Raw genomic sequence first — 27,010 nt, 5'->3', positions numbered from 1 at the left:
GCGGATGAAAGAGAGTGAAGTTTTGCCATAGGAACGGGTTGTTATAGTATGCAAGCTAGGTAGTTCGGACTAGGGAGAATGTGAAAGATACTTGGTGTAATGTCGATAGTTTTATGTTTATACGAGAATAGTAGTTGAATAATTATTGACCAAGAAAATAATAGGCATTGTGTAAAGTGATTATCGCCTGTATCGTGGCGATGGGAATGCAGATGGTAGTGGTACGCTTTAAATGGTAGTAGATCACGTGATCAAACACGACACTCTCACAGCAGCCCTAACAGTCATGTATAAATGTGTCATCTAGTCCATATGGTCTTTGTGCTAAATTTCTCTTTTGCACATTTTTCGTTGTGTTTTTTCTGGTTGCGCATTTTTCTGTTTCTGTTTGCGCTTTTTTCCGTTTGCGCTTTTTTCTGTGTGCGCTTTTTTCCGTTTGCGCTTTTTTCCGTTTGCGCTTTTTTCTGTTTGCGCTTTTTTCTGTGTGCGCTTTTTTCTGTTTGCGCTTTTTTCCGTTTGCGCTTTTTTCTGTTTGCGCTTTTTTCCGTTTGCGCTTTTTTCCGTTTGCGCTTTTTTCCGTGTGCGCTTTTTTCTGTTTGCGCTTTTTTCCGTTTGCGCTTTTTTCTCTTTGCGCTTTTTTCCGTTTGCGCTTTTTTCTCTTTGCGCTTTTTTCTGTGTGCGCTTTTTTCTCTTTGCGCTTTTTTCTGTTTGCGCTTTTTTCTCTTTGCGCTTTTTTCCGTGTGCGCTTTTTTCTCTTTGCGCTTTTTTCTGTGTGCGCTTTTTTCTCTTTGCGCTTTTTTTCCGTGTGCGCTTATTTCCGTTGCGCTTTTTGATTTGCGCTTTTTTCCGTTGCGCTTTTTTCCGTTGCGGTTCTTTCTGGGAACCATTTTAATGCTAGATATTGAAAAATTCTCATGTTACTTAACATCATCACTTATCACATCCAGGACCTAGAAAATCTGGCGAAACACGCGGACATTGATGTGGGGGTCATCAAGGGTGGAACCACGGAGCAATACCTGAAGGATTCCAAGGTATGTCAGCATCCAACAAGTGTGGTCATGTTGTATGAATCTGTCCCCAGATCCCCAACATCCACCAGGTGTGGTCATGTTGTATGAATCTGTCCCCAGATCTCCAACATCCACCAGGTGTCATGTTGTATGAATCTGTCCCCAGATCCCCAACATCCACCAGACGTGGTCATGTTGTATGAATCTGTCCCCTGTTCCCCAACATCCACCAGGTGTCATGTTGTATGAATCTGTCCCCTGTTCCCCAACATCCACCAGGTGTCATGTTGTATGAATCTGTCCCCAGTTCCCCAACATCCACCAGGTGTGGTCATGTTGTATGAATCTGTCCCCTGTTCCCCAACATCCACCAGGTGTGGTCATGTTGTATGAATCTGTCCCCTGTTCCCCAACATCCACCAGGTGTCATGTTGTATGAATCTGTCCCCAGTTCCCCAACATCCACCAGGTGTGGTCATGTTGTATGAATCTGTCCCCTGTTCCCCAACATCCACCAGGTGTCATGTTGTATGAATCTGTCCCCAGTTCCCCAACATCCACCAGGTGTGGTCATGTTGTATGAATCTGTCCCCTGTTCCCCAACATCCACCAGGTGTGGTCATGTTGTATGAATCTGTCCCCTGTTCCCCAACATCCACCAGGTGTGGTCATGTTGTATGAATCTGTCCCCAGATCCCCAACATCCACCAGGTGTGGTCATGTTGTATGAATCTGTCCCCAGATCCCCAACATCCAACAGGTGTCATGTTGTATGAATATGTCCCCTGTTCCCCAACATCCACCAGGTGTGGTCATGTTGTATGAATCTGTCCCCAGATCCCCAACATCCACCAGGTGTCATGTTGTATGAATCTGTCCCCAGTTCCCCAACATCCACCAGGTGTGGTCATGTTGTATGAATCTGTCCCCTGTTCCCCAACATCCACCAGGTGTGGTCATGTTGTATGAATCTGTCCCCTGTTCCCCAACATCCACCAGGTGTCATGTTGTATGAATCTGTCCCCAGATCCCCAACATCCACCAGGTGTGGTCATGTTGTATGAATCTGTCCCCAGATCCCCAACATCCACCAGGTGTCATGTTGTATGAATCTGTCCCCAGATCCCCAACATCCACCAGGTGTGGTCATGTTGTATGAATCTGTCCCCAGATCCCCAACATCCACCAGGTGTGGTCATGTTGTATGAATCTGTCCCCAGATCCCCAACATCCACCAGGTGTCATGTTGTATGAATCTGTCCCCAGATCCCCAACATCCACCAGGTGTGGTCATGTTGTATGAATCTGTCCCCAGATCCCCAACATCCACCAGGTGTGGTCATGTTGCATGAATCTGTCCCCAGATCCCCAACATCCATCAGGTGTGGTCATGTTGCATGAATCTGTCCCCAGATCCCCAACATCCACCAGGTGTCATGTTGTATGAATCTGTCCCCAGATCCCCAATATCCACCAGGTGTGGTCATGTTGTATGAATCTGTCCCCAGATCCCCAACATCCACCAGGTGTGGTCATGTTGTATGAATCTGTCCCCAGATCCCCAATATCCACCAGGTGTGGTCATGTTGTATGAATCTGTCCCCAGATCCCCAACATCCACCAGGTGTGGTCATGTTGTATGAATCTGTCCCCAGATCCCCAACATCCACCAGGTGTCATGTTGTATGAATCTGTCCCCAGTTCCCCAACATCCACCAGGTGTGGTCATGTTGTATGAATCTGTCCCCTGTTCCCCAACATCCACCAGGTGTCATGTTGTATGAATCTGTCCCCAGATCCCCAACATCCACCAGGTGTCATGTTGTATGAATCTGTCCCCAGATCCCCAACATCCACCAGGTGTCATGTTGTATGAATCTGTCCCCAGATCCCCAACATCCACCAGGTGTGGTCATGTTGTATGAATCTGTCCCCAGATCCCCAACATCCACCAGGTGTGGTCATGTTGTATGAATCTGTCCCCAGATCCCCAACATCCACCAGGTGTGGTCATGTTGTATGAATCTGTCCCCAGATCCCCAACATCCACCAGGTGTCATGTTGTATGAATCTGTCCCCAGATCCCCAACATCCACCAGGTGTCATGTTGTATGAATCTGTCCCCAGATCCCCAACATCCACCAGGTGTGGTCATGTTGTATGAATCTGTCCCCAGATCCCCAACATCCACCAGGTGTGGTCATGTTGTATGAATCTGTCCCCAGATCCCCAATATCCACCAGGTGTGGTCATGTTGTATGAATCTGTCCCCAGTTCCCCAACATCCACCAGGTGTGGTCATGTTGTATGAATCTGTCCCCAGATCCCCAACATCCACCAGGTGTGGTCATGTTGTATGAATCTGTCCCCAGATCCCCAACATCCACCAGGTGTCATGTTGTATGAATCTGTCCCCAGATCCCCAACATCCACCAGGTGTCATGTTGTATGAATCTGTCCCCAGATCCCCAACATCCATCATGTGTGGTCATGTTGTATGAATCTGTCCCCAGATCCCCAACATCCACCAGGTGTCATGTTGTATGAATCTGTCCCCAGATCCCCAACATCCACCAGGTGTGGTCATGTTGTATGAATCTGTCCCCAGATCCCCAACATCCACCAGGTGTGGTCATGTTGTATGAATCTGTCCCCAGATCCCCAACATCCACCAGGTGTCATGTTGTATGAATCTGTCCCCAGATCCCCAACATCCACCAGGTGTGGTCATGTTGTATGAATCTGTCCCCAGATCCCCAACATCCACCAGGTGTGGTCATGTTGTATGAATCTGTCCCCAGATCCCCAACATCCACCAGGTGTCATGTTGTATGAATCTGTCCCCAGATCCCCAACATCCACCAGGTGTGGTCATGTTGTATGAATCTGTCCCCAGATCCCCAACATCCACCAGGTGTGGTCATGTTGTATGAATCTGTCCCCAGATCCCCAACATCCACCAGGTGTCATGTTGTATGAATCTGTCCCCAGATCCCCAACATCCACCAGGTGTGGTCATGTTGTATGAATCTGTCCCCAGATCCCCAACATCCACCAGGTGTGGTCATGTTGTATGAATCTGTCCCCAGATCCCCAACATCCACCAGGTGTGGTCCAAGATCCAGCGAGAAAGCACCTACGTGAGATCGCTAGAGGACGGCATACAGCGTGTGCGGAAGGCCAAGAAGCGAAACTTTGCGCTGGTCGCCGAGTCAGCAATGGCCACCTACTTCACCAAACAAAGTCCCTGCGATATATACATGGTGGCTGACTTCACAACCATGGGTACTTGTTCTCCATTTCTCTCTCACTCTCCCTCACTCTCCCTCACTCTCCCTCTCATGTTTCGTGATTTAATTAATTCAAGTAAATAGTCTACGGTGGCTGTTGATACTCCATGTTGATACACGGCACAAGTCTATGGTAAATGTAGATTACACGGCACAAGTATATGGTACATGTTGCTAACGGCACAAGTCTATGTTACATGTAGCTTACACGGCACAAGTCTATGGTAAAAGTAGCTTACACGGCACAAGTCTATGGTAAATGTAGCTTACGGCACAAATCTATGTTACATGTTGCTAATGGCACAAGTCTGTGGTACATGTTGATACACGGCACAAGTATATGGTACATGTTGCTAATTACACAAGTCTATGGTACATGTTGCTAATTGCACAAATCTCTGGTATAGGTTCCTACTCCATTGTTCTACCTTTTGGTTCTGGACTCCGTAAGGACATGAACCGAGCCCTCCTGGAGCTACGGGAGACAGGTGTGCTGAAACAGCTGGAGGACAGGTGGTTCGCAGGTGAATGTACGGACTACGTCATGGAGGTCAACCGTAACGACAAGATTCACATTGCTCCGTTCCACACGGTAAGATATCTATCACGTGACTTCATCCATCTTTTCATTGTCTCACTCTCTGGAATAGAATGTGAGAGTATTTCATGGTGACATTTCGACTTTTTATTTTCTCGTATATACGAAGTATAGAGAAAGTCTTGTAATCGTGCACAAAATTCACATTAAATTTGCACAGTTTTCACCGTTTTACTCGTCAGTTCTTCATCACATCCGGGATATAGAGGACTTATTTTAATCGGGAAAAAATTATAAATCTAGATATATCAAAATTTTGGCGTTTTATGCGTAAAGAAGTCGGAAAAACTGGATTTTCCAATTCTGTCCGTATGTCTGTGTAAACACGATAACTTGAATACCGTTACAGCTAGGTTGATGAAATTTCATATATAAGTGTGTGTGTGTGTGGGGGGGGGGGGCACGTGGACAACATTTTCCGGGGAGGGGGTGGGCGCGGACATTGGTAAAAGTATATGTTTTCTATATAAATTCCATTTTGTTCGGTGGGGCGGTAGACTTTTTACCCCAAAGAGGTGCCCGGAAGAAACTCTGTCTGTGTTCCTTACTAAATGCTGATTTTGAGCTTTTTTAAACCCAAAAAAATGCAATTTTAAGTAAAATTTTAGATATTATCATGAATTTTTAGAGATGTTTGTGGTTTTTCTTAATTTTTTGTTATTTACAACTTTTTAATAGCTTAAAATTGTCAATGATTTCAATTTTAGAGTTAAAGCTCCACTGAAGTCAAGGTCTACTGTATTTAGTATTCCCCTTTGGTTGGTGAAATAGGCTTTCTGACGTCATCTCCAGTCGCTTGAACTTTATTGTTCACCATACAAGGGTAGTCTCCACCGCGACAAAAAAAAATTCTGCGTTCCGTCTTGTTGCAATAAGGAACAAACACAACCAACGACTAGTTCTCATACTTTAATACCTGCATAAAGTTACAACACCAAAACTCAAAACCTTGAATGTCTCGATAAAGTTACAACACCAAAACTCAAAACCTTGAATGTCTCGATACAGTTACAACACCAAAACCTTGAATGTCTCGATAAAGTTACAAGACCAAAACTCAAAACCTTGAATGTCTCGATACAGTTACAACACCAAAACCTTGAATGTCTCGATAATGTTACAACACCTAGCATAAATCGCCATCAAATAGAACGCAATGAAGAAAACACGATTAGATCTAGAACTGAACTATAAAGTCCTTATCACGACTAGTCTACATTACGTGTTCCCTAACAGTCTAATCTAATCTAGCTCTACCAACACCCCATGGCCGCGACACACATTCAACAATAACCTATCGTGAGACAATTTACATTTTGGTCGTCCATAGTTGTGCCCGACCTCTAATCCCCCCTACTGCTAACATCATTATTGTTGTGTTCGGAAGAAGCACCATGTTTTCTAGTAGATGGATCTGTACTAAAAACATGTGTTGGCTGTTTTTGTAAGTGTCCCATGTTTGATTCCACTTGAAGGTTGACCTCGGCACGTTCTCTGGGGCTCTGATCATCCTGGGTGTTGGTCTGGCGCTGGGCAGTCTGGTGCTCGTCCTAGAGATTCTCATCTTCAAGTTCGCCGAGAAGGTTGGAGCATGCCCCCTTTTTTGTAAAAACTAAAAGCACGACAGTTTTTTTCTGTTGACTTACGAACAGTCCATTTATTTATATGTGTGTATATAGGCCTATATATATATATATATATATATATATATATATATATATATATATATATATATATATATATATATATATATATATCAGTGGCGTAGCGAGGTCGGGTGTCACCCGGTGCGGCACTTAATGGTGTCACCCCCCAGAGGCGTTGCGACCCTTCCCGGGGACAAACTTTCTAGTTTTCGATTTGCACCCCCTCAAGTTTTCGATTTGCACCCCAAGGTCAATTTATTTTGCTAATTTTTTCCTTGGTGTCACCCCCCTAAATGGTGTCACCCGGTGCTTTCCGCACCCCCCGCCCCCCCTCGCTACACCCCTGATATATATATATATATATATATATATATATATATATATATATATATATATATATATATATATATATATATGTATGCAAACAGCTAAGGATTGTTTAATGTTTTCACTCCACAGGCAGAGGAACATGACTTACCACTAAAAGCTAACATTAGTGAAGGAGGGATTTTATCTACAGAGCCAGAGCCTATCACTGATGTATGATGACAGACATCCGTAAAAATGTAATGACAGATACTGTTTAGTGAAAATAATACTTACCAACGTGATCGTAAATGTAACACGTTTTGACTGAGAGATACAAGTGTGGTGTAAGAAATGCATAGATGTAAAACATTTGTTGGCAACTAATGCAATATGAGAAAAAACACCAGAGGACAGACTGATATAATATGACAAACACCACCAGATGAAAGACTGATATAAGATGACAAACACCACCAGATGACAGACTGATATAAGATGACAAACACCAACAGATGAAAGACTGATATAATATGACAAACACCACCAGATGACAGACTGATATAAGATGACAAACACCAACAGATGAAAGACTGATATAATATGACAAACACAACCAGATGACAGACTGATATAAGATGACAAACACCACCAGATGACAGACTGATATAAGATGACTAACACAACCAGATGACAGACTGATATAAGATGACAAACACCACCAGATGAGTGATATAAGATGACAAACACAACCAGATGACAGGCTGATATAAGATGACAAACACCACCAGATGACAGACTGATATAAGATGACAAACACAACCAGATGACTGATATAAGGTGACAAACACCACCAGATGATAGACTGATATAAGATGACAAACACAACCAGATGACAGACTGATATAAGATGACAAACACAACCAGATGAAAGACTGATATAAGATGACAAACACAACCAGATGACAGACTGATATAAGATGACAAACACAACCAGATGAAAGACTGATATAAGATGACAAACACAACCAGATGAAAGACTGATATAAGATGACAAACACCACCAGATGACAGACTGATATAAGATGACAAACACCACCAGATGACAGACTGATATAAGATGACAAACACAAACAGATGACAGACTGATATAAGATGCAAGATAAGCTCAATATTTATTGCCTTGCTGAGACATAGTCTGTTTCTGTACTTGACCTTATGTTTCTGTATCTGACCTTATGTTTCTCTACTTGAACTCATGCCTGTCTACTTGACCTTATGTTTTTCTACTTGACCTTATGTTTCTCTACTTGACCTCATGTTTTTCTACTTGACCTTATGTTTCTCTACTTGACCTTATGTTTCTTTACTTGACCTTATGTTTCTGTATGTGACCTTATGTTTCTCTACTTGACCTTATGTTTCTCTACTTGACCTTATGTTTCTCTACTGACCTTATAGTTCTTTACTAGACATCAAGTTTCTCTACTTGACCTTATGTTTCTCTACTTGACCTTATGTTTCTCTACTTGACCTTATGTTTCTCTACTTGACCTTATGTTTCTCTACTTAACCTTATGTTTCTCTACTTGACCTTATGTTTCTCTACTTGACCTTATGTTTCTCTACTTAACCTTATGTTTCTCTACTTGATCTTATGTTTCTCTACTTGACCTTATGTTTCTCTACTTGACCTTATGTTTCTCTACTTGACCTTATGTTTCTTTACTTGACCTCATGCCTTTCTACTTGACCTTATGTTTCTCTACTTGACCTTATGTTTCTCTACTTGACCTTATGTTTCTCTACTTGACCTTATGTTTCTCTACTGACCTTATGTTTCTCTACTTAACCTTATGTTTCTCTACTTGACCTTATATTTCTCTACTTGACCTTATGTTTCTTTACTTGACCTCATGCCTTTCTACTTGACCTTATGTTTCTCTACTTGACCTTATGTTTCTCTACTGACCTTATGTTTCTCTACTTGACCTTATGTTTCTCTACTTGACCTTATAGTTTTCTACTAGACATCAAGTTTCTCTACTTGACCTTATGTTTCTCTACTTGACCTTATTTTCTCTACTTGACCTTATGTTTCTCTACTGACCTTATAGTTCTCTACTAGACATCAAGTTTCTCTACTTGGCCTTATGTTTCTCTACTTGACCTTATGTTTCTCTACTTGACCTTATGTTTCTCTACTTGACCTTATGTTTCTTTACTTGACCTCATGCCTTTCTACTTGACCTTATGTTTCTCTACTTGACCTTATGTTTCTCTACTGACCTTATAGTTCTCTACTTGACCTTATGTTTCTCTACTTGACCTTATGTTTCTCTACTTGACCTTATGTTTCTTTACTTGACCTTATGTTTCTCTACTTGACCTTATGTTTCTTTACTCGACCTCATGCCTTTCTACTTGACCTTATGTTTCTCTACTTGATCTCATGTTTCTCTACTTGACCTTATGTTTCTCTACTAGACCTTATGTTTCTTTACTCGACCTCATGCCTTTCTACTTGACCTTATGTTTCTCTACTAGACATCAAGTTTTTCTACTTGACCTTATGTTTCTCTACTTGACCTCATGTTTCTCTACTTGGCCTTATGTTTCTCTACTTGACCTTATGTTTCTCTACTTGACCTTATGTTTCTCTACTTGACCTTATGTTTCTCTGCTTGACCTTATGTTTCTCTACTTGACCTTATGTTTCTCTACTTGACCTTATATTTCTCTACTTGACCTTATGTTTCTTTACTTAACCTTATGTTTCTGTACTTGACCTCATGTTTCTGTATGTGACCTTATGTTTATCTACTGACCTTATAGTTCTCTACTAGACATCAAGTTTCTCTACTTGACCTTATGTTCCTCTACTTGACCTCGCGTTTCTCTACTGACTTGATGTTGTGACATTTTGTGAACTGCCAAAATTATTTTTTTCACAAAAATATGCCTATATATCCCAAGGTGTGGATTTAGTATGCGATCTGAATGTGACCGATTTTCACATTGTCATTGTGTCATCTAAACGTGAAACATTGTCGTTGTGTCATCTGAACGTGAAACATTGTCATTGTGTCTTTTGAACGTGACACATTGTCATATCTGAACGTGACACATTGTCATTGTGTCATCTGAACGTGACAAATTGTCATTGTGTCTTTTGAACGTGACACATTGTCATATCTAAACGTGACACATTGTCATTGTGTCATCTGAACGTGACACATTGTCATTGTGTCTTTTGAACGTGACACATTGTCATTGTGTCTTTTGAACGTGACACATTGTCATATCTGAACGTGACACATTGTCATTGTGTCATCTGAACGTGACACATTGTCATTGTGTCATCTGAACGTGACACATTGTCATTGTGTCATCTGAACGTGAAACATTGTCATTGTGTCTTTTGAACGTGACACATTGTCATTGTGTCTTTTGAACGTGACACATTGTCATATCTGAACGTGACACATTGTCATTGTGTCATCTGAACGTGACACATTGTCATTGTGTCTTTTGAACGTGACACATTGTCATTGTGTCATCTGAACGTGACACATTGTCATTGTGTCTTTTGAACGTGACACATTGTCATATCTGAACGTGACACATTGTCATTGTGTCATCTGAACGTGACACATTGTCATTGTGTCATCTGAACGTGACACATTGTCATTGTGTCTTTTGAACGTGACACATTGTCATATCTAAACGTGACACATTGTCATTGTGTCATCTGAACGTGACACATTGTCATTGTGTCTTTTGAACGTGACACATTGTCATTGTGTCTTTTGAACGTGACACATTGTCATATCTGAACGTGACACATTGTCATTGTGTCATCTGAACGTGACACATTGTCATTGTGTCATCTGAACGTGACACATTGTCATTGTGTCATCTGAACGTGACACATTGTCATTGTGTCTTTTGAACGTGACACATTGTCATATCTGAACGTGACACATTGTCATTGTGTCATCTGAACGTGACACATTGTCATTGTGTCATCTGAACGTGACACATTGTCATTGTGTCTTTTGAACGTGACACATTGTCATTGTGTCATCTGAACGTGACACATTGTCATTGTGTCTTTTGAACGTGACACATTGTCATTGTGTCTTTTGAACGTGACACATTGTCATTGTGTCTTTTGAACGTGACACATTGTCATTGTGTCTTTTGAACGTGACACATTGTCTGTGCAATATGGTTTTTGTGTGCTGACGTAGATGACTACTGTATTGTCTCCATCTGTAGAATGACAGTTGACTGTTTGACATGTGACAACAATGCCCTGTTCAGCAGCAGTCACCTCATCTGTTGTCAACATAATCTTTTATAGCTGTATGATTTGCATAACTAATTAAAAAAATACTCTTTAGTTGTGTGGTTTTTTTTTGTTTGTTTTGTTTGCTTTAAAAAAAACATTATTTAAATGTATTTGCGAGATGTGTATTTGAATTGATGCTATGAACGATTTGAATGTGAAAGTTTTTTTTTATTTATCAAGGATGAAGCATCGATGGTTCCCTGAAAATGTGTCCATAGGAAAGTGCACCATCATCGGATTTCGCACATATAAAAAAAAAACATTTGAGTGACTACAATTATAATGGTTTTTTTTGTGTGGATTTGTTTATTCACTAAGACTTTCATTAATTTGGTAGATATTTCAAAGAGAACAAAAATGTCGACGTCAATTAGTTATTTGAACGGTTATGTAGTGTGTCGTCACAGGCACGAGGAGACACTTGGGCTTCGTTTGTAGTGGAGAAAGTTTTTCTCACAGAATGCAAGTTTTTAGATGCCCGTCGGACACCTATAGGTGTGGTGGGGTGTGGTTTGGGTTAAGGGGGTGTGGGGTGAGATGGTTTGGGATTGGGGGGTGGTGTGGTCTATGGCGTAGCCAGGATCGTCTCATGGAGGGGGGGTTCAAATATTTTCCAGCATTATATATATATATATATATATATATATATATATATATATATATATATATATATATATATATATATATATATATATATATATATATGTGTGTGTGTGTGTGTTGTATTCCCCCCCCCCCAACCTGCCTACGCCACTGGTTGTGGTGTTGGAGATTTTTTTACGAGCAAGCCAAGCAGGCTTTACATTAAAGTGTAGCTGAACTTTTAGTAGAATGTATTGTATTTAGTAATGATTATTCATCTCAAAAGATCTGATTATTTAGATCTATATCATATTTAGATGTCAGATTATATTGCTTTTTTTTTTAAATATTGAAGTAGGCATATGCCTATACATAATTTATGTTTTACGAAATCAAATACACATTGAAGCCGTTTGACAGCATTTTTACACGTTTGATCGCAGATTTAGTTTCATCTTTTGGATCAATTTAAAAGATTTTTATAATACAAATTTGTCGCCAAATGTTTTCTAGATAATGGGGGAGTGGGAGGTTAGATCGTTGCACAGTCCAGGTTTGAGTTTGTGAATACAAAATGTTACGACTTTGACAACCTACAAAAACAATTTATTTAAACTGATTTATTAGTAGATCTAGTCGTGATGCAGCTGGATGTGTTTGCAATTTACGTCACTCTCCACTTTTACATCCTTCGGACAAAGTAAGCCCTACCCCAAGAATGCTAAAAGAAATATTTATTTAAAAACGGCCTTATAAAAATTTTTTTAACTTTACCTTGCCAGACTTTTTTAAGCTGTTGTGATCTAAACGCAGTTTTTAAATGATGTAAAATGTGTTTGAATAGAATAATCTTTACAATCGCAGATCAAGATCTAGACTCTATATTATTTTTGTCTACAGAATTAATGTTAAATGTTTTTAGTCGTCTTAAACCTTGATGACAATTTTCAGGTGTTTAACTTTGGATAACTTGCAAGTTTGGTTTTGGCACCGACTTCCTTTCAGCAGACGATAATAATAGTCTCAATGAATTAACTTGTAAACATGGCGGATAAGGCTGTCCGCAGCATAGGCTCTGGTGATCAACCAGTTCCTATGAAATTATTTGCTACATGGGAGGTAGAAAAATCAACGCCGAATTGCATACCAAGGTTGGTTGACTGTAAATTAAGAAATTGTTACTATGAAGAATAAGTTAAAGTTTAGATCTAGATTCTAAATCTCTAGAATCTGTGATCAACTAAGAATCTACTCAAGAGTGAAGACTGAAGGAAGAGTGTCAATCAATGGACACCACAGTGTGTTGACGAAAATCCTTCCGTAATGTTGTTGACATGGAATAAAAATGTGCTTTTTTAGATTTAGGACCGTTAAAATAATAAAAGATAAAATTTTATTAAAAACTTAAGCATAAAATTAATTCAGAAATTTAGGCCTAATATTTTTAGAATCATTGCTATACACTAGGGACTTGGATGACGTAGATTTTGAGGCACTAAAAACGAGAGTTTTCTGCCCATACCGAGTTTCGTCGATTTAGCCGTGCGGTCGCGGGTGATGATCGAAAAAAAATGTTTTTATTATAAATCGCCGATGCTACTAATAATTTGATGACTGATTCTGAAAAACAAATGGATTTCATATGTTACGGTATTTTTGTTTTGAGATTTTGTTGAAGGTGAAAACGGATTTTTGGAGCCAAACTTTGGCTACGTAAAACTCTTTGTACCATAAAAACTTACTAACAACGAAGGCCAATAAAAAGCCCTCCGACCATAATCACCATTTTTCTTTATGTGTGTAAATTTTCATAATGTTAATCGATAGCAAGGTATTTTTTTATAAATAGTTTAGAAAGTATAGGCTTAAGCCATTTTACGACTACCGGGAAAGACAGAGGTTAAAACCGGAAGTGTACTTGTGTTGTTAATGACGCCATTGCTCTCAATTGAATTGATTTGTAAATCCAGCAACATCCACACGAATCTGACTTTAAAATCATTTTAAATTATAGAATTATATTTTATATTGATAAAACTATGATTTTTTGTTGACTTTGTGCGCATATTTTCTATTTAGATTCATTTTTTTTGTAATTTTGAGTTAGATCTAAAAATAGATTTCTGCGAAATTTTTCAAGTTGAATTATTGTTTCATTTTAATTGTATGGCCTAGATATAGATCTAGATCTATGTTGTTCTTGAATGAGTTCTGTATTTTATATTAGCTATCATTATAGTAACTTGTGTACTTTCCACATTTTTCTTAAATTTTAAAGCTTGATATAGATCTAGAATCTAATATAAAATTCCATTTGCCTATCATTTGGTCTATAAAATATAAACCAATAGGGTAATTCTATATTAAACATTTAGCCTTTTGATTGCTTTTCAAGCGAATTTTTATTACCAATATTACTAATATTCAAACATGTTAGTAGTCCTATATTTTCGTTATAGCTCTAGGACTTTGTTCGTTTTAGATTTATTACTAAATTACTACAATCCTTGTACAATGTTCTGTCTTCATCTGTAGGCCTATTTGAAGTACATATGATACTACTGTATTTTTGCTGTAGTATACATCTCAGTTGCTTTTTTACTAGTCTTGGCCCTAGATAAAATGTACCAGTTCAGCAAGGGGATAGAGAATCAAAAGATGTGGATCTACTCATAAGCAACTTCAATGAAGGAGAAATAGGTCCACTTAAGAATGGATGTTGCTGGTTTTTATTACAGTTCTAAAAGCTATCAGCCAGAGGAGACACAGCTTCAGTAGATGTTTAATCAGATTTCATTTTTAAATCATTGATGGTGTTATTTTTTAAAGTAAAAAAGTGATACAAGCTAATAGACTTAAGCATGTTATCCACACAGCATGAGATGTCACTTAAATATATGACATGTTTCTAAATTATAAAACTTACCTTTAACATTAAATGGTGATCTTTACTCCACCAATAAAAAAATCATTTCAATTATTAAATTATTTGTTCAACAATAATTGTAAATTAAATTATATCAATTCTATGATAACATACACATAACATGGATGAAATATCATGCATATTGACAACATTTAGATACAATTTTAGTTATCTAAAATCAGTTTAGCATTGTACTTCTTTCTTGCAAAAAAGTAGTTGCGCAGAACAAAAATGACTTTTTAAATTTGACCAACATTGTAACAAAACCACATAAGCTAAGTGAAATATTTTTTCTTTGTGTGGATGTATACAATGTTGGCACCAATTAGGCCAATTTTCATTAAGATATTCCATATAATAAAAATTTGGCAACAGATTATGTGTTGCCCATAGCAGAATTTATTGTTTAAAATTAAGGGGGGTATATGAGTTTAAACCCCTTTTTCATTGAATAAAATATTTTTAAAATCAAATTTGAACAAAGGAAATATCAAAGTATATAATAACCTTCATGTTTACAATATTTCTTGCATATAAGCAAAGTAATCTAAAATCAGCTCAACATTGTACTTCTTTCTTGCAAAAAAAGTAGTTGCACAGAATAAAAATGACTTTTTTATTTTGTCCAACATTGTAATAAAACCACATAAGCTAAGTAAAATATTTTGACTTTCTGTTAATGTATACAGTGTTGGCACTATTCAGGCCAATTTTCAGTAAGATATTCCATATAATAAAAATTTGGCAACAGATTGTGTGTAGCCTATCAAAGACGCTTATTCAAAAATTTTAGGGGGGTGACCCTCTTTGTTAACATTATTTTTTATGATCATTCTCATCCAATTCAATTATTTTTATCTTACTCTTTTACTGATATCATAAGCTTGATCTTAGTGAATTTTCATTAAAAAATACCTGCTATTTAAAAAGTTACAGAGATTTTAGTTCGCATCCAAAAAAGTAGGGAAGCAAAAAATTGAGAAAACCCCATAGTAAAAAAACCCGAAAATTAAATACATTAAAAATTCATAACTTCGTAACCGTTTGAGCTAAAATTAAAATAAAAGTATCTTTGTTCTTGTCTAAATGAGCTCTATAAACTGGTGCTACTACATTTTTTATTTTTTTAAAAATGAAATTTCATCCAAGTCCCTACTATACACTAGCGAGGCTCACTAAATCTTAATTTTTATTTTTTATTTTTTTAACCAATACCAATAAAAGCTAGAGATATTTTTCTAACTAACTAGGCACTACATTTGATGATTTTAGCTCATTATGAACTAAAATACATGATTTTAATTATTGGTGCCATACAGCTTAGCTGTGAAAGATTTTTCCATGACAACCAGTCTGAGATCTGATTCCTAAAGTTGACCTGAAAACTACCTAGGAGGTTCGTAAGGATCATGTGTGGGGAGGGGGAAGTGGAGGTATGCTGCAATAAAACGAAATCGAAAGGATACTCGTAACTTGGTTATGTAATCTATTTACTATATTTTTAGCAAACGCCAAATGAATGAACCAAAAATAATCACGTATAAGGCAGGAAACAGATTCAACTCTCAAACATCTACTTTTAGGGTCGATTTTCGCCAATTTTCAAAGTAACAAATATTGACATATTATATATCAAAATTTTGTTGCTTAACAATCGAGGAATTCAAAAATATAAAAATTAATAGCTCTAGACATTTACATCACGTTCAAAATTTAGATTAACCACACTCACTCAAATGACATTTTTTTTTTACATCTAAATGTAGTAAGGTCTAAAATCCACGAAATTCACAAAATTAACAATATAATTACACAGAAATGTCACTTAGGCATAAATTTATTTGTAATTATGTCAAACTTTACAAAATATACCAGTTTATAGCTTATTTCTATAATTATTCTTGAAAAAAAAAACGACCGCTATCCCCTTTAAAAAATGTTCAAAATTCTGGCTTTTAAAAACACTCTGGGGAAGAAAAAAATAACAGAGTTAAATATAGAAGGTCTATATAAAAAATATTATTAGTAAAATATGTCTATATGCCAATTTTTATTATAGTTGCAGCATTTACATGGCTAATTATAATTGTTTAGTACTTTATAAATTAATTTAAAGTTACGACTGTCTGTGGCCTCATTCAAATAGTGTGGTGTCAGTGAACAGGGTGTTAGGGCCTGATACGATTTCATTAGAATTGGTAATGAACAGAATGTATCATTAGAACTGGCCTATAAAAACAATGTTGATGATAGATGCAGTAGTTTTAATGCTACTTATAATAGATCAAAATGACAAACATAATTAAAACCTAAGAATCTGGAAGCGGTGACCTCATTTTACTGACACGTTTGTCAAATAGTTAGTAAAATCGATCTAGATCTAGAATCTACGTAATTTTGAAAATACGCTAGATCTAGAAGCAAAATCACTTTTAAAAACTAAAGTTAGTGATTAGTTCTGTAATGAAATTGAAATCCACAGCTAATATGTAAGTATCTTTTGATTTAAAAAAAAAATACGCGTAGTTCTAAGAAAAAAAATTTCATCGGTGTACTCGATCCCTATCCCAAAACGTGCCAGCCATATCGCATGCGTATTCAGCTACTCAGCTGCTTATCAAATCTTCGAATTTTAAATTTATATAATAAAAGTAGGTCACCCTAAAAAAAAGAGTACAATGGCTCCCGTTTTCACGACAGCCGTCACTCGATTCATAATTTACAGAGTTATAAAGTTCTACTTTCTTTTGGCTATAGATTTGAAGAAATTTAAATTTGTTATTTCTCATGTGTTCCAACAATTGTACCTAATTTTAATAAACATTACATTAGTGAGGACTCGGTTCTTTTTAGGATTAGCCCTCGACACTATACAGACTATTGCGAAGAAACAGACTCGCGCGAATGTCGTGCGTAGGCTGGCTCAGTGGCGAAGGTTAGAAGCCAATTTCAGACGGAAAGTTTTTACTTTGAAATAATTACATTATCAATTAATTTCGATTTAAAACAAATGGCTTAAAGTCAAAAGTAAACTAACATTTAAAAACTTTGTTATTCGCAGTGTACTCAAGATTCTCGTGTTTTAAAGATAAGTCTAGTTTTACTACGTGTGCGTGCGACGCCGATGTGTCGTAATTTTCGGCAGTCATTTTGTTCAAATTAAAGTAAAAAACGCATTCAAATATACTTTTTTTTACTTTCATAATTTACAGCAATCATTTCTAATGAAAAATCCATAAAAAAATAATAGTTATTTTTACAAAATATTATTTCTTACCTCATTAGTGCAGTACACGTACTTTCCAAGTAGATCCATTCCGTCTAGATTTGCATACTTCGCATCCTTCGCCGTGGCACAAAATGTAATAAAAAACGAATTCCACAAAAATGTTGCTAACGAAGCTTGTAAAAACCTTGCTCTATTTATCAGTATAAACAAAATCCCCGAACGATGTCTGGTTAGAAAGTTTATGAACGGCGAAGACCGAATATGCATTTTGCGGTACCAATCTGTTTCCTGCCATAAATGTTTAAAAATATATAGATCTAAACTTTTTAAAGGTATTCATTTTCACGTTTTATTCAGTCTTGATTAATCAGTGTAAATAGGAATGTTTAATTAGGACAATTATGCATAATAATACATAGATTGAGTTAACGGCGGAATCTAACCCTCCTCCCTTATCCAGCATGGAAGCTTTGTCTAGACTGAGTTTTAAATATTAAAAAAAAGTATATAGGCATAATAAAATATCTGTTTTTATTTTTAAAACTGTCGTTGCATTAAATTTCATCACATGTGAGCGAGAAATGCATTCCAAACATCGCCACTCATAGGCTGTGCGTAGTGACGGCTCGCTCGCGTTGTTTTGTCAACGAGAGAAACATCGCCCGTCCGAAGCTAGATCCAGGTGGAGTTTTAATACTTAAATTTGTATCTAGAGCTGGTGTGTAAATCTAGATAGATCTATTTAAAGATTGTTAGGTTACGCCTATCACATTATAACGTTGATCACTTGTGAGTGAAAAATTATGCAAATTCGTCACGAGCCCGCTTGCGTTCTTTCGTCACGCGAGCGTGTGCGCAAGTCCCTGTACTGTGTCAACTAGATCTAGATCTAAGAATGCAAACTTTTGTTTATGCAGGCTGTCCTCTAATATGATTATTATAATTTATTAGCCTAGCCCTTCTGGATCTAAATCATAATAATCAATTATATAAAAATGAAAGCAAATGAAAATAATATTAACTATAATTCGATCTAGTAGTAATTAGTAATAATAAAATCAAGTAAATAATTTAGCACCTAGACTTTTTCGAGATCGCGTTTCACCACGAGATCACAGGTTTACGGGCTTTTACAGAAATACCAACTAATTCCTATCTTCCCGTGTTCAGATCGAAATACTTAATTAATTTGTCCAGCAATGTAAAAATCAAAATTGGAAAATATTCACTTAACGCTCGTCAACACAAACGTAGTAAAGAGTCGATAGAGCCACCTAGGCGAACGTCTGCCGCCCAATAGCGGTCACGTGGGTTATGGAATTTTTACTTCTGGTGGTGACCGTTTTGGAGAATTTTTAAAAAAATTAGCGCATGTAATATTCGATTTATTTTTACACAGACTGTTAAATCTAATATTGATGTACTTTCGGTTTCCGATCTACATCGTAGTTGCTAATATTTAAAAAGATCTACGAATGTTTGTCGGCACCACTTTTTGAGCTTCGGTCTTCATTATCCAAAGCAATTTATAGCGTTTCTCTGGCATATTTAGCACTGCCAACTATAGTTTGTTTACATTATGTGAAAAAACCGCAATTTTTCACGAGGTAAACATTTTAAAAACGAATTCCTATAAAGTCACTTGGGCAGACAAGAAAAATGTCCGAAACTAAGCGTCCGGTTTAGGACGCCATGTTGTTGTTACAGAGGCGTAGCGACCCTTCCCGGCGCCCGGGGACAAACTTTTCGATTAGCACCCCCCCTCAAACTTTCGATTTGCACCCCCCCCCCCCTCGAGATTTTGATTTGCACCCCCCTCAAACTTTCAATTTGCGCCCCCCTCAACCTTTCAATTTATTTTTCCAACCCATTTTGGCGCCCCCTAAGCTCGGCGCCCGGGGACATGTGTCCCCCCCCCCCCCCCGCCCCCCCCCCCCTCGCTACGCTACTGTGTTGTTAGCAACCAGAGACGCTTTCAAGTTAGTTATCCTTGCTATAATAAGTATGCATCAAATACTCTCACCAATACCAATCTGAAGGGTAGATCGATGTGTTTCGCGGGCTTTTATAGCCTTGTAAGATACCTATCATCACATGGCCAGGTAAAAGATCACTAATGATTCTCAATTAGCCTAATTACGCAGGAAATCAAGGCCAAATTGTGAGCCCATTTGAAATAATATACAACCCTTTTAGCGTCTATTGCGCATACTTCCATACAGCATCCATCACAATAGCGATGACGTCACAATTAAAAATGACGTGCTTTCAGTGACCTTTTTTGGGCGCCGATTTCTTAAAATGGTTATAAAATAATTACAATATTTTTTCACTAAACGATCAGTCTAATAATAGCCTACCGTACAGTGCCATTTGGACACCTAACAGACCATTATTTAAAGTTTTTAAACAACTCAAACTATACCCATGTTTACGTTTGACCTACATTGTCGGAAGCAAATTTTAATTTTTTTTTCTGGCAAAAATAGCTTTGTCATCTTCAGATAGCTTAAAATACGCAAAAAAAACGCCATTTTTCGCGTGATAATTATTTTTAATGTTAATGTTAAGGTGGTCTCTCGAACAAAGCTGAAAAAATTGCCCAATCGTAGGCCAAGGTGTGGTAGCCATGTTCTGGTTAGCAACCAAGGACGCTTTCGAGTTAGTGAGCCTCGCTACTATACACAAGTAAGTTGCAGATCCAAAGAACTTGAAAATAATAATAATTTGTTGAGTTTAATAACAGTTTTGGCCACTTAAGATAACATTTTACTAGATCTACATTTCTATTTATTTTCATCAAGCCTAAGTTATAACCCGATGTTTCACTTTCGTAAGACAAACATTGATTGGCTGTACAGGAACTCTGTGATCGATTTCTGACAGCCCCACTTTATAGTTCTTTTGTTTACAAAACTTTTTAAATAACAATGCACATTTAAAGATTTAAACCCCATGACCTAGTTTTTCTTTTTTTAGCTTACAATGTGTACAATAAAATTTATGGCGGCCTATCGAATAGCAGGATGCCATTGTTTATGTCGCCATTACATGTGAAAACCAAATTGTTTTTGCTTTTTTTTTAAATTTTTATTTAGTTACCAAAAATATTAAAAACATCAAATACATCCAATCTTTGGTAAAGTCAGAAAATAACCAGACAGGCAGGATTTTATTACCATATTAATTGTAACTACGCCGTGCACGATTTTTAAATTAATTTATGGACCTCTCAAATACCTTTGAGACTTTTCTCGCTGGCGTCCATTAAATTAACTCAATCTAGATTCTAGACTCTAGACAGGAGTATTTAGAAATCTAGATCTAGAATCTAGTTTTACTGTTTTTAGAATTAGATCTAGATCTAGATGTGGATACTATTACTGGACATATATTATAGAAGTAAAACTCCATTTTAGCGTATTTTATTCCCCGCTTCACGTTCACCTCCAGTTGAGCGTATTTTATTATAAACACAACCGAAACACACAAAAACGTTAGGAAATCACTTGGCCTATTTCTTTATGAATTTCTGGTTTAGTTTTTAAAAATTAATTTTGTCAAAACTTGAGAAAAATCCAAAATTTGGAATATTGAATGTGTATTATTTAATTATTTAAATCTAGAGTGACTAGAGTGAAGTTCCACGCGCGGTTAAAACACTAGTGCGGCCATCGCCTGTTTGTCGCTTCGTATAATATTTGTTTGGATGTTTTATACCAAACTACCGATATCTGCTGTACACATGTCCATTTCTAAATATATCCAGGTCAAATTCTTTTGTTTTTCTCCTTCTGTAAGACGAGTTTTTAAATTTTTGTTTCGAGGTATGACGTCATAGGCGATTCTAGTTCCCCCGGATGAAAACACTAGGTCCGGGATGAGACGAATAAAACCAACCAATCAAAGCTTTTTATAACTAGGTTAACTATAACTAGCTTCTACAATATGTGCGGGACACTGTACATACGATAGATAAGGCTAATAAAGCAACCTGAGAGGTTAATAGGGGTGGCCTCAGCTTGGGTATCAATTAGTGTGGTTTCACATCGCTGCGTAACCAATGATTGAGCTAGACTAGCCTAGTTCTAGATGCTCTATATTTCAAGCTAAGCCTAGAATCCCTAGAATTTCTATTTTTTTTTTCTTTTGTTTTAAATTATTTCGATCATCCACTTCTTCTAAATCTAGTTTGTGTCTTTACATACAAGCGTATCTTAGCAAATTTTAGGTTATGTCTTGTTAGTGATTGTTACGTCCCTTTGTTATTATTATTATTATAGTTGCATCCATTGAGTCATCACTGGGTCAAACCTTTAATGTGTCGTAATAAATTTAATTAACGTGTTTTTTATTTGGTTTTGCAATCTATTAATTAATAATACAATCAACAACACGTTTAAAAGTGTAAAATATTTATTTTAGTTATTAAAATTGGATTAAAGCGTATAAAATATGATCGTTACACTTGCCGGTTCATGTGGCAGCAGGAAAAAAGGGGGGGGGATATCGCAAGTAGCACATCACTAAATCATGAATATCTCAAATTCTATGCGTAGGAATATAAAATTATTAATACATATTATAGTAGAATGGCAGAGGAATAATATAGTACTTTGGGTTTGTTTCTGTGTGAAACGGTTACAAAATAGCGCCTGATGAAAGTCGGGAGTTCGGAATTTTCCGCTATGTGTGGTCGGCTGTGGAACTTCACTCTAGATCTAGCTAGATTTAACTTTTATTTTCCTGAAAATATGTTCGTGTCAGTTAAGATTTTCATGGCAATGGGTAAAGTATAGGCATTTTGACTTCCGCTGTTTCGATTCGGTATTCCACATCCGGACTTTTTGATGCAGTGTTTATAAAAACTCGCCATTTTTTGAAGAATGCCGAACCTCACTGTTGGAATCGAGTTTTTAGAAATATTCGATATAGATATTCTAGTGTAGTCGTATTATATGTTTCAATTAGAAAATTACAGTCATTATGACAATCTTAAAGCCAAAATCGATCGCACGATTCTAATGAGTTTATCTCGCGTACATGTCCATTAGCTTTAAGTGTCCATTAAATAAACAAATATTATTATAATAACGGTTTTATGGCATTCACTACATCTGTTTACGAGTTATACATGTCAAATCCCCGAGCTAGCGCTTCGGCCTTGACAACGCCATGGCGTCGGTTTAGCACCGCATTACCTATTATCGATAAAATACGCGCACTAATGCCAATGGTGTAGTTTTCGAGGTGGAAAGAATTTAATTGTGGGTGGCACTGTTAAAACTAGATGAAATACATTGATCAAGTTATCTATTAAAAACGAAAGGCAAGAAGCTTTGGCTTACATTAACTAGTGTCAAGCATTTCACACATATCTACTTAAATTTAAGGCTTATTATACTTTATACTATAATTTTATAATTAAGTTATAGGCCTATTTCTTAGTATAACTTACTAATCTATCTATCTATATATATATATAAAGCAATGTATGTTTGTTTGTTTGTCCTTTATGCATTACTACACCTCTTATCACATCGCATGAAACTTTGGGAAGTTGTTGAGAATATTCCTGGGGAGGTTTCTGCGAAAAAAAATTTTCAAATTCGCAAGGGTGGCGCCCCGGCAGGGCGCGATTTGTTTTTTTCTTTATATACGGTATAAAAAAATAAAAGTCGATTTTGATTTCACACTGTTCATCCGATAGGCATAAAATTTGGGTAGTTCATTATAACACTCTAGGGAAGGGTTCTGTAAAAAAACAATTTTTAATTTCGCAAGGACGGCGCCACGGGAGGGTGCGATTTTTCTCTATATACGGTATATAAAAATAATAAAAGTGAATTGCCGTGACATTGTTCACACGATCGCCATGAAACTTTGGGAAGATGTTGAGAATATTCATGGGGAGGTTTCTGCGCTAAAACCATTTTCAATTTTGCAGGGGTGGCGCCCCGGCAGGGCGCGATTTGTTTTTTCTCTATATTAGGCATATAAAAATAAAAGTCGATTTTGGTTTGACACCTTTATCCAATAACCATGAGACTTGGGGGGTTGATTGGGACACTCTGGGGAAGGTTTTTCTAAAAAAATCATTTTTAATTTCGCAAGGACGGCGCCACGTGAGGGTGCGGTTTTTTTCTATATACGGTATATAAAAATAATAAAAGTGAATTGCAGTGACACCGTTAACACTATCGCCATGAAACTTTGAGAAATTTGTTGAGAATATTCCTGGGGAGGTTTCTGCGCTAAAAACATTTTCAAATTTGCAGGGGTGACCTTCTTTTCTAAAAATGAGTTATTTAAATGTAAACTATGCCTGCCCTATTAGATGCTCGATATTCAAAAAGTTATTTTTTCATCTTTCGCAAGGTGACGAAACTGTACAGAAGGATTTCCTCGCGTTACAAAGTTATTTTTAGAAGCCTGTTGTAGTTTTACTGCTGAATATAGTAGTACCCCTTACTCGCTATGCAGGACGCTCGATTAACGGATGCCAAGTGCCAACACAGTCGCTCTAAAACTCTGGGCGGCAAACCGTGTATTGAGGAAAGTTGTACCCTATATGGCGCCGCCCATAAGAAACTTGCCTTGCAATATTAAACAATATTTTTTTTGCAGAACACTAACATTGAGTGATCTAATCATCTTCCCAAAGTTTCATGGTACATGGATTAACGGTGTGAAACCGAAATTTTATAAACCGTATATAGAGAAAAATCGCAGCCTCCCGTGGCGCCGCCCTTGCGAAATTAAAAAAAAAGATTTTTTTACAGAACCCTTCCCTGAATTGTTCTAATCAACTCCCCCAAAGTCTCATGGCTATCGGATAACGTCACACCAAAATCGACTTATTTTTATATACCGTATATAGAGAAAAATCGCACCCTCCCGTGTCGCCGCCCTTGGGAAATTAAAAATGATTTTTTACAGAACCCTCCTCAAATTTTCATGCCTATCGTATAAATGGTGTCACTGCTATTCAGTTTTATTATTTGTATATACCGTAAATAGAGAAAAATCGGACCCTCCCATGGCGCCGCCTTTGCGAAATTAAAAATTATATTTTTACAGAACCCTTCCCTAGAGTGGTATAATGAACTCCCCAAAGTCTCATGGCTATCGGATGAACGATGCCAAACCAAAATCGACTTTAATTTTTATATACCGTATATAGAAAAAAACAAATCGCGCCCTGTCGGGGCGCCGCCCCTGCGTATTTGAAATTTTTTTTTCCGCAGAAACCTCCCCAGGAATATTCTCAACAACTTCCCAAAGTTTCAAGGCGATGTGATAAGAGGTGTAGCAATGCATAAAAGACAAACAAACAGACACACACACAAACATACATTGCTTTTTATATATATAGATTGGTTCCACTTGTAGATAGCATAAACTGATAAACTACTTATTTATTTAGATAAAATGTTCTTGACCATTTGCTTTCTGGTTTTATCTCTAAAGTCTATAGAGTGGGGGGTCCTAACTGTATTTTAATCTCATTTTATTTGAATTCAAGTCTATTAAGAAAGGAATGTAGATATTTTCCTTTGTGGTGTTTATCTTTCCCTTCAGTACCCAGGACACATGGGGCCAACCCAGAAAATAAGCTCTTTCCACATTTGCCAGTCTCGGGCAATTTTCTTTGCAGTTCTTTGATACATACTCTGAATATATTTATATTACACAAAATCTGACAAGCTCACCTGTGAATGCCTGATTTCTAATCAGCTGTAAAGTTGAATTAATTCATACTTTTTAAATAATATAATTCATAAGTCCTTTTTTATTGTATTTCAATCAGACTTTGCAGTCTTACACTGACAAGACTGTTGGTTCTCCGTCCACTAGAATCAGAACTTACAGCACTTTTGATTGCTGTGAAAATGCAGGTAAATTATTTTCCATTGTTAATTATCTTTGACTAATGTAGATTAAGAAATTTCTTCTTTAAACAAACTTAAAGAAATGCAATGTTTATAAATAATATACAGATTTAGCTGAATTTTGAATCATATCACCTAAACATAGGCTTGTCATTACATTTCTATAACTGAGTGAAGTAAATCATCAGTACACATACAGTTAAGTAGCTGATTGAATTAAACCATCTGTATGCAAGCAGTTGACTAGCTGAGTGAATTAAATCATCAGTACATACTGCTTAACTGGAATATTGCTTAACTTGTCTATTTCTAGAATTCCAAGCGTATATTGCGGTCTAATGAAATTAGAGTACCACCAGGTGGTCTGTTGGATACTGATTTGGATCTTTCTTTTTCCTTACAGGTATTTTTTTATTTGTCTATTTCACTATCAGTACCATATATTTAAAATCCTATTAAGATTTTTTGTTATTAATTTAAAATAAATAAATAAGAAAATATTTTGATACAGCGTCTGTTAATCTGGAATTATTGGTTTTAAAAGGATCCAAAAACTCAGATATAAACTTATTTCTTCAGACAAACTGGTAAAGCTCTGGATAAAATGTCAATTGTACTGTTTTTTATTGCTGTCTTCATCATTTATAAGGCAATACCCCTCCCTCCACTATGAATACTTACAATAACTAACTGTTTTATATTTTTATCTAATCTCTTATGTGTTCAACAAATGTCTCTCCTTCAACATCCTTTCTTATTTTTTTGCATATTTTTTTTTTTCAAATTCAAGTATCCTCACTTTTTGAAGAGAGATGGCAATAGATTACATGTCATGCTTCAAAGAAGGAAAAAATATAAAAACAGAACAATCTTAGGCTTTAAGACACTAGCAGTTGGCCAAGTGAACATGTCACAGGTAGGACATTGGTATACATTATTGCCTTACTAATTAGAACTCTGACAAAACTGCTTCTAGCACTTTCTGACCCTTTAGGCCTGATGGCTTGTATCTGTTGGACTCCTTTTTAACAAGCATTTCATTTATTCCTTGCACATTTTGCTTGCTTAGTCAAAATTGGATAGCAAAATTTCAAACTCTTCTACCCGACTGATACTTTCAAACTAAAAGCATTGGTCACGCCTACAATTTTTAGATCTAGTGAGGGTATTAAAT

General features: G+C 36.9%; 2 protein-coding genes across 5 annotated transcripts in view; both read left to right on the top strand.

Annotated features, from left to right (window-relative positions):
* LOC131943935 (glutamate receptor 3) overlaps positions 1–11,236 on the top strand; it is a 29,063-nt gene extending 17,827 nt beyond the window's left edge. The window contains exons 8-12 of the mRNA XM_059304321.1: positions 948–1,034; positions 4,103–4,298; positions 4,711–4,895; positions 6,377–6,484; positions 7,007–11,236. Of these exons, the coding sequence (XP_059160304.1) occupies positions 948–1,034; positions 4,103–4,298; positions 4,711–4,895; positions 6,377–6,484; positions 7,007–7,093 (663 nt within the window). The 3' untranslated portion in view covers positions 7,094–11,236. The remainder of the gene's footprint in view (positions 1–947; positions 1,035–4,102; positions 4,299–4,710; positions 4,896–6,376; positions 6,485–7,006) is intronic.
* A 1,569-nt stretch (positions 11,237–12,805) lies between these two features.
* Positions 12,806–27,010, top strand: part of LOC131943925 (phosphofurin acidic cluster sorting protein 2) — a 33,121-nt gene continuing 18,916 nt past the window's right edge. For 3 of the 4 annotated variants that reach the window (XM_059304292.1, XM_059304289.1, XM_059304291.1), the window contains exons 1-4: positions 12,807–12,940; positions 25,755–25,842; positions 26,150–26,239; positions 26,627–26,752. In XM_059304292.1, the coding sequence (XP_059160275.1) occupies positions 12,834–12,940; positions 25,755–25,842; positions 26,150–26,239; positions 26,627–26,752 (411 nt within the window). In that variant the 5' untranslated portion in view covers positions 12,807–12,833. Of the gene's footprint in view, positions 12,941–25,754; positions 25,843–26,149; positions 26,240–26,626; positions 26,753–27,010 lie in introns of all 4 variants that reach the window. The other variant, XM_059304290.1, reaches the window with a different exon arrangement.

This window comes from Physella acuta, unplaced genomic scaffold, assembly GCF_028476545.2.
Source record: "Physella acuta isolate Inbredline_101_S28 unplaced genomic scaffold, ASM2847654v3 ptg000473l, whole genome shotgun sequence".
Classification (NCBI taxonomy): Eukaryota; Metazoa; Mollusca; class Gastropoda; family Physidae; genus Physella; species Physella acuta.
This window is presented reverse-complemented; position numbering and strand designations above follow the sequence as displayed.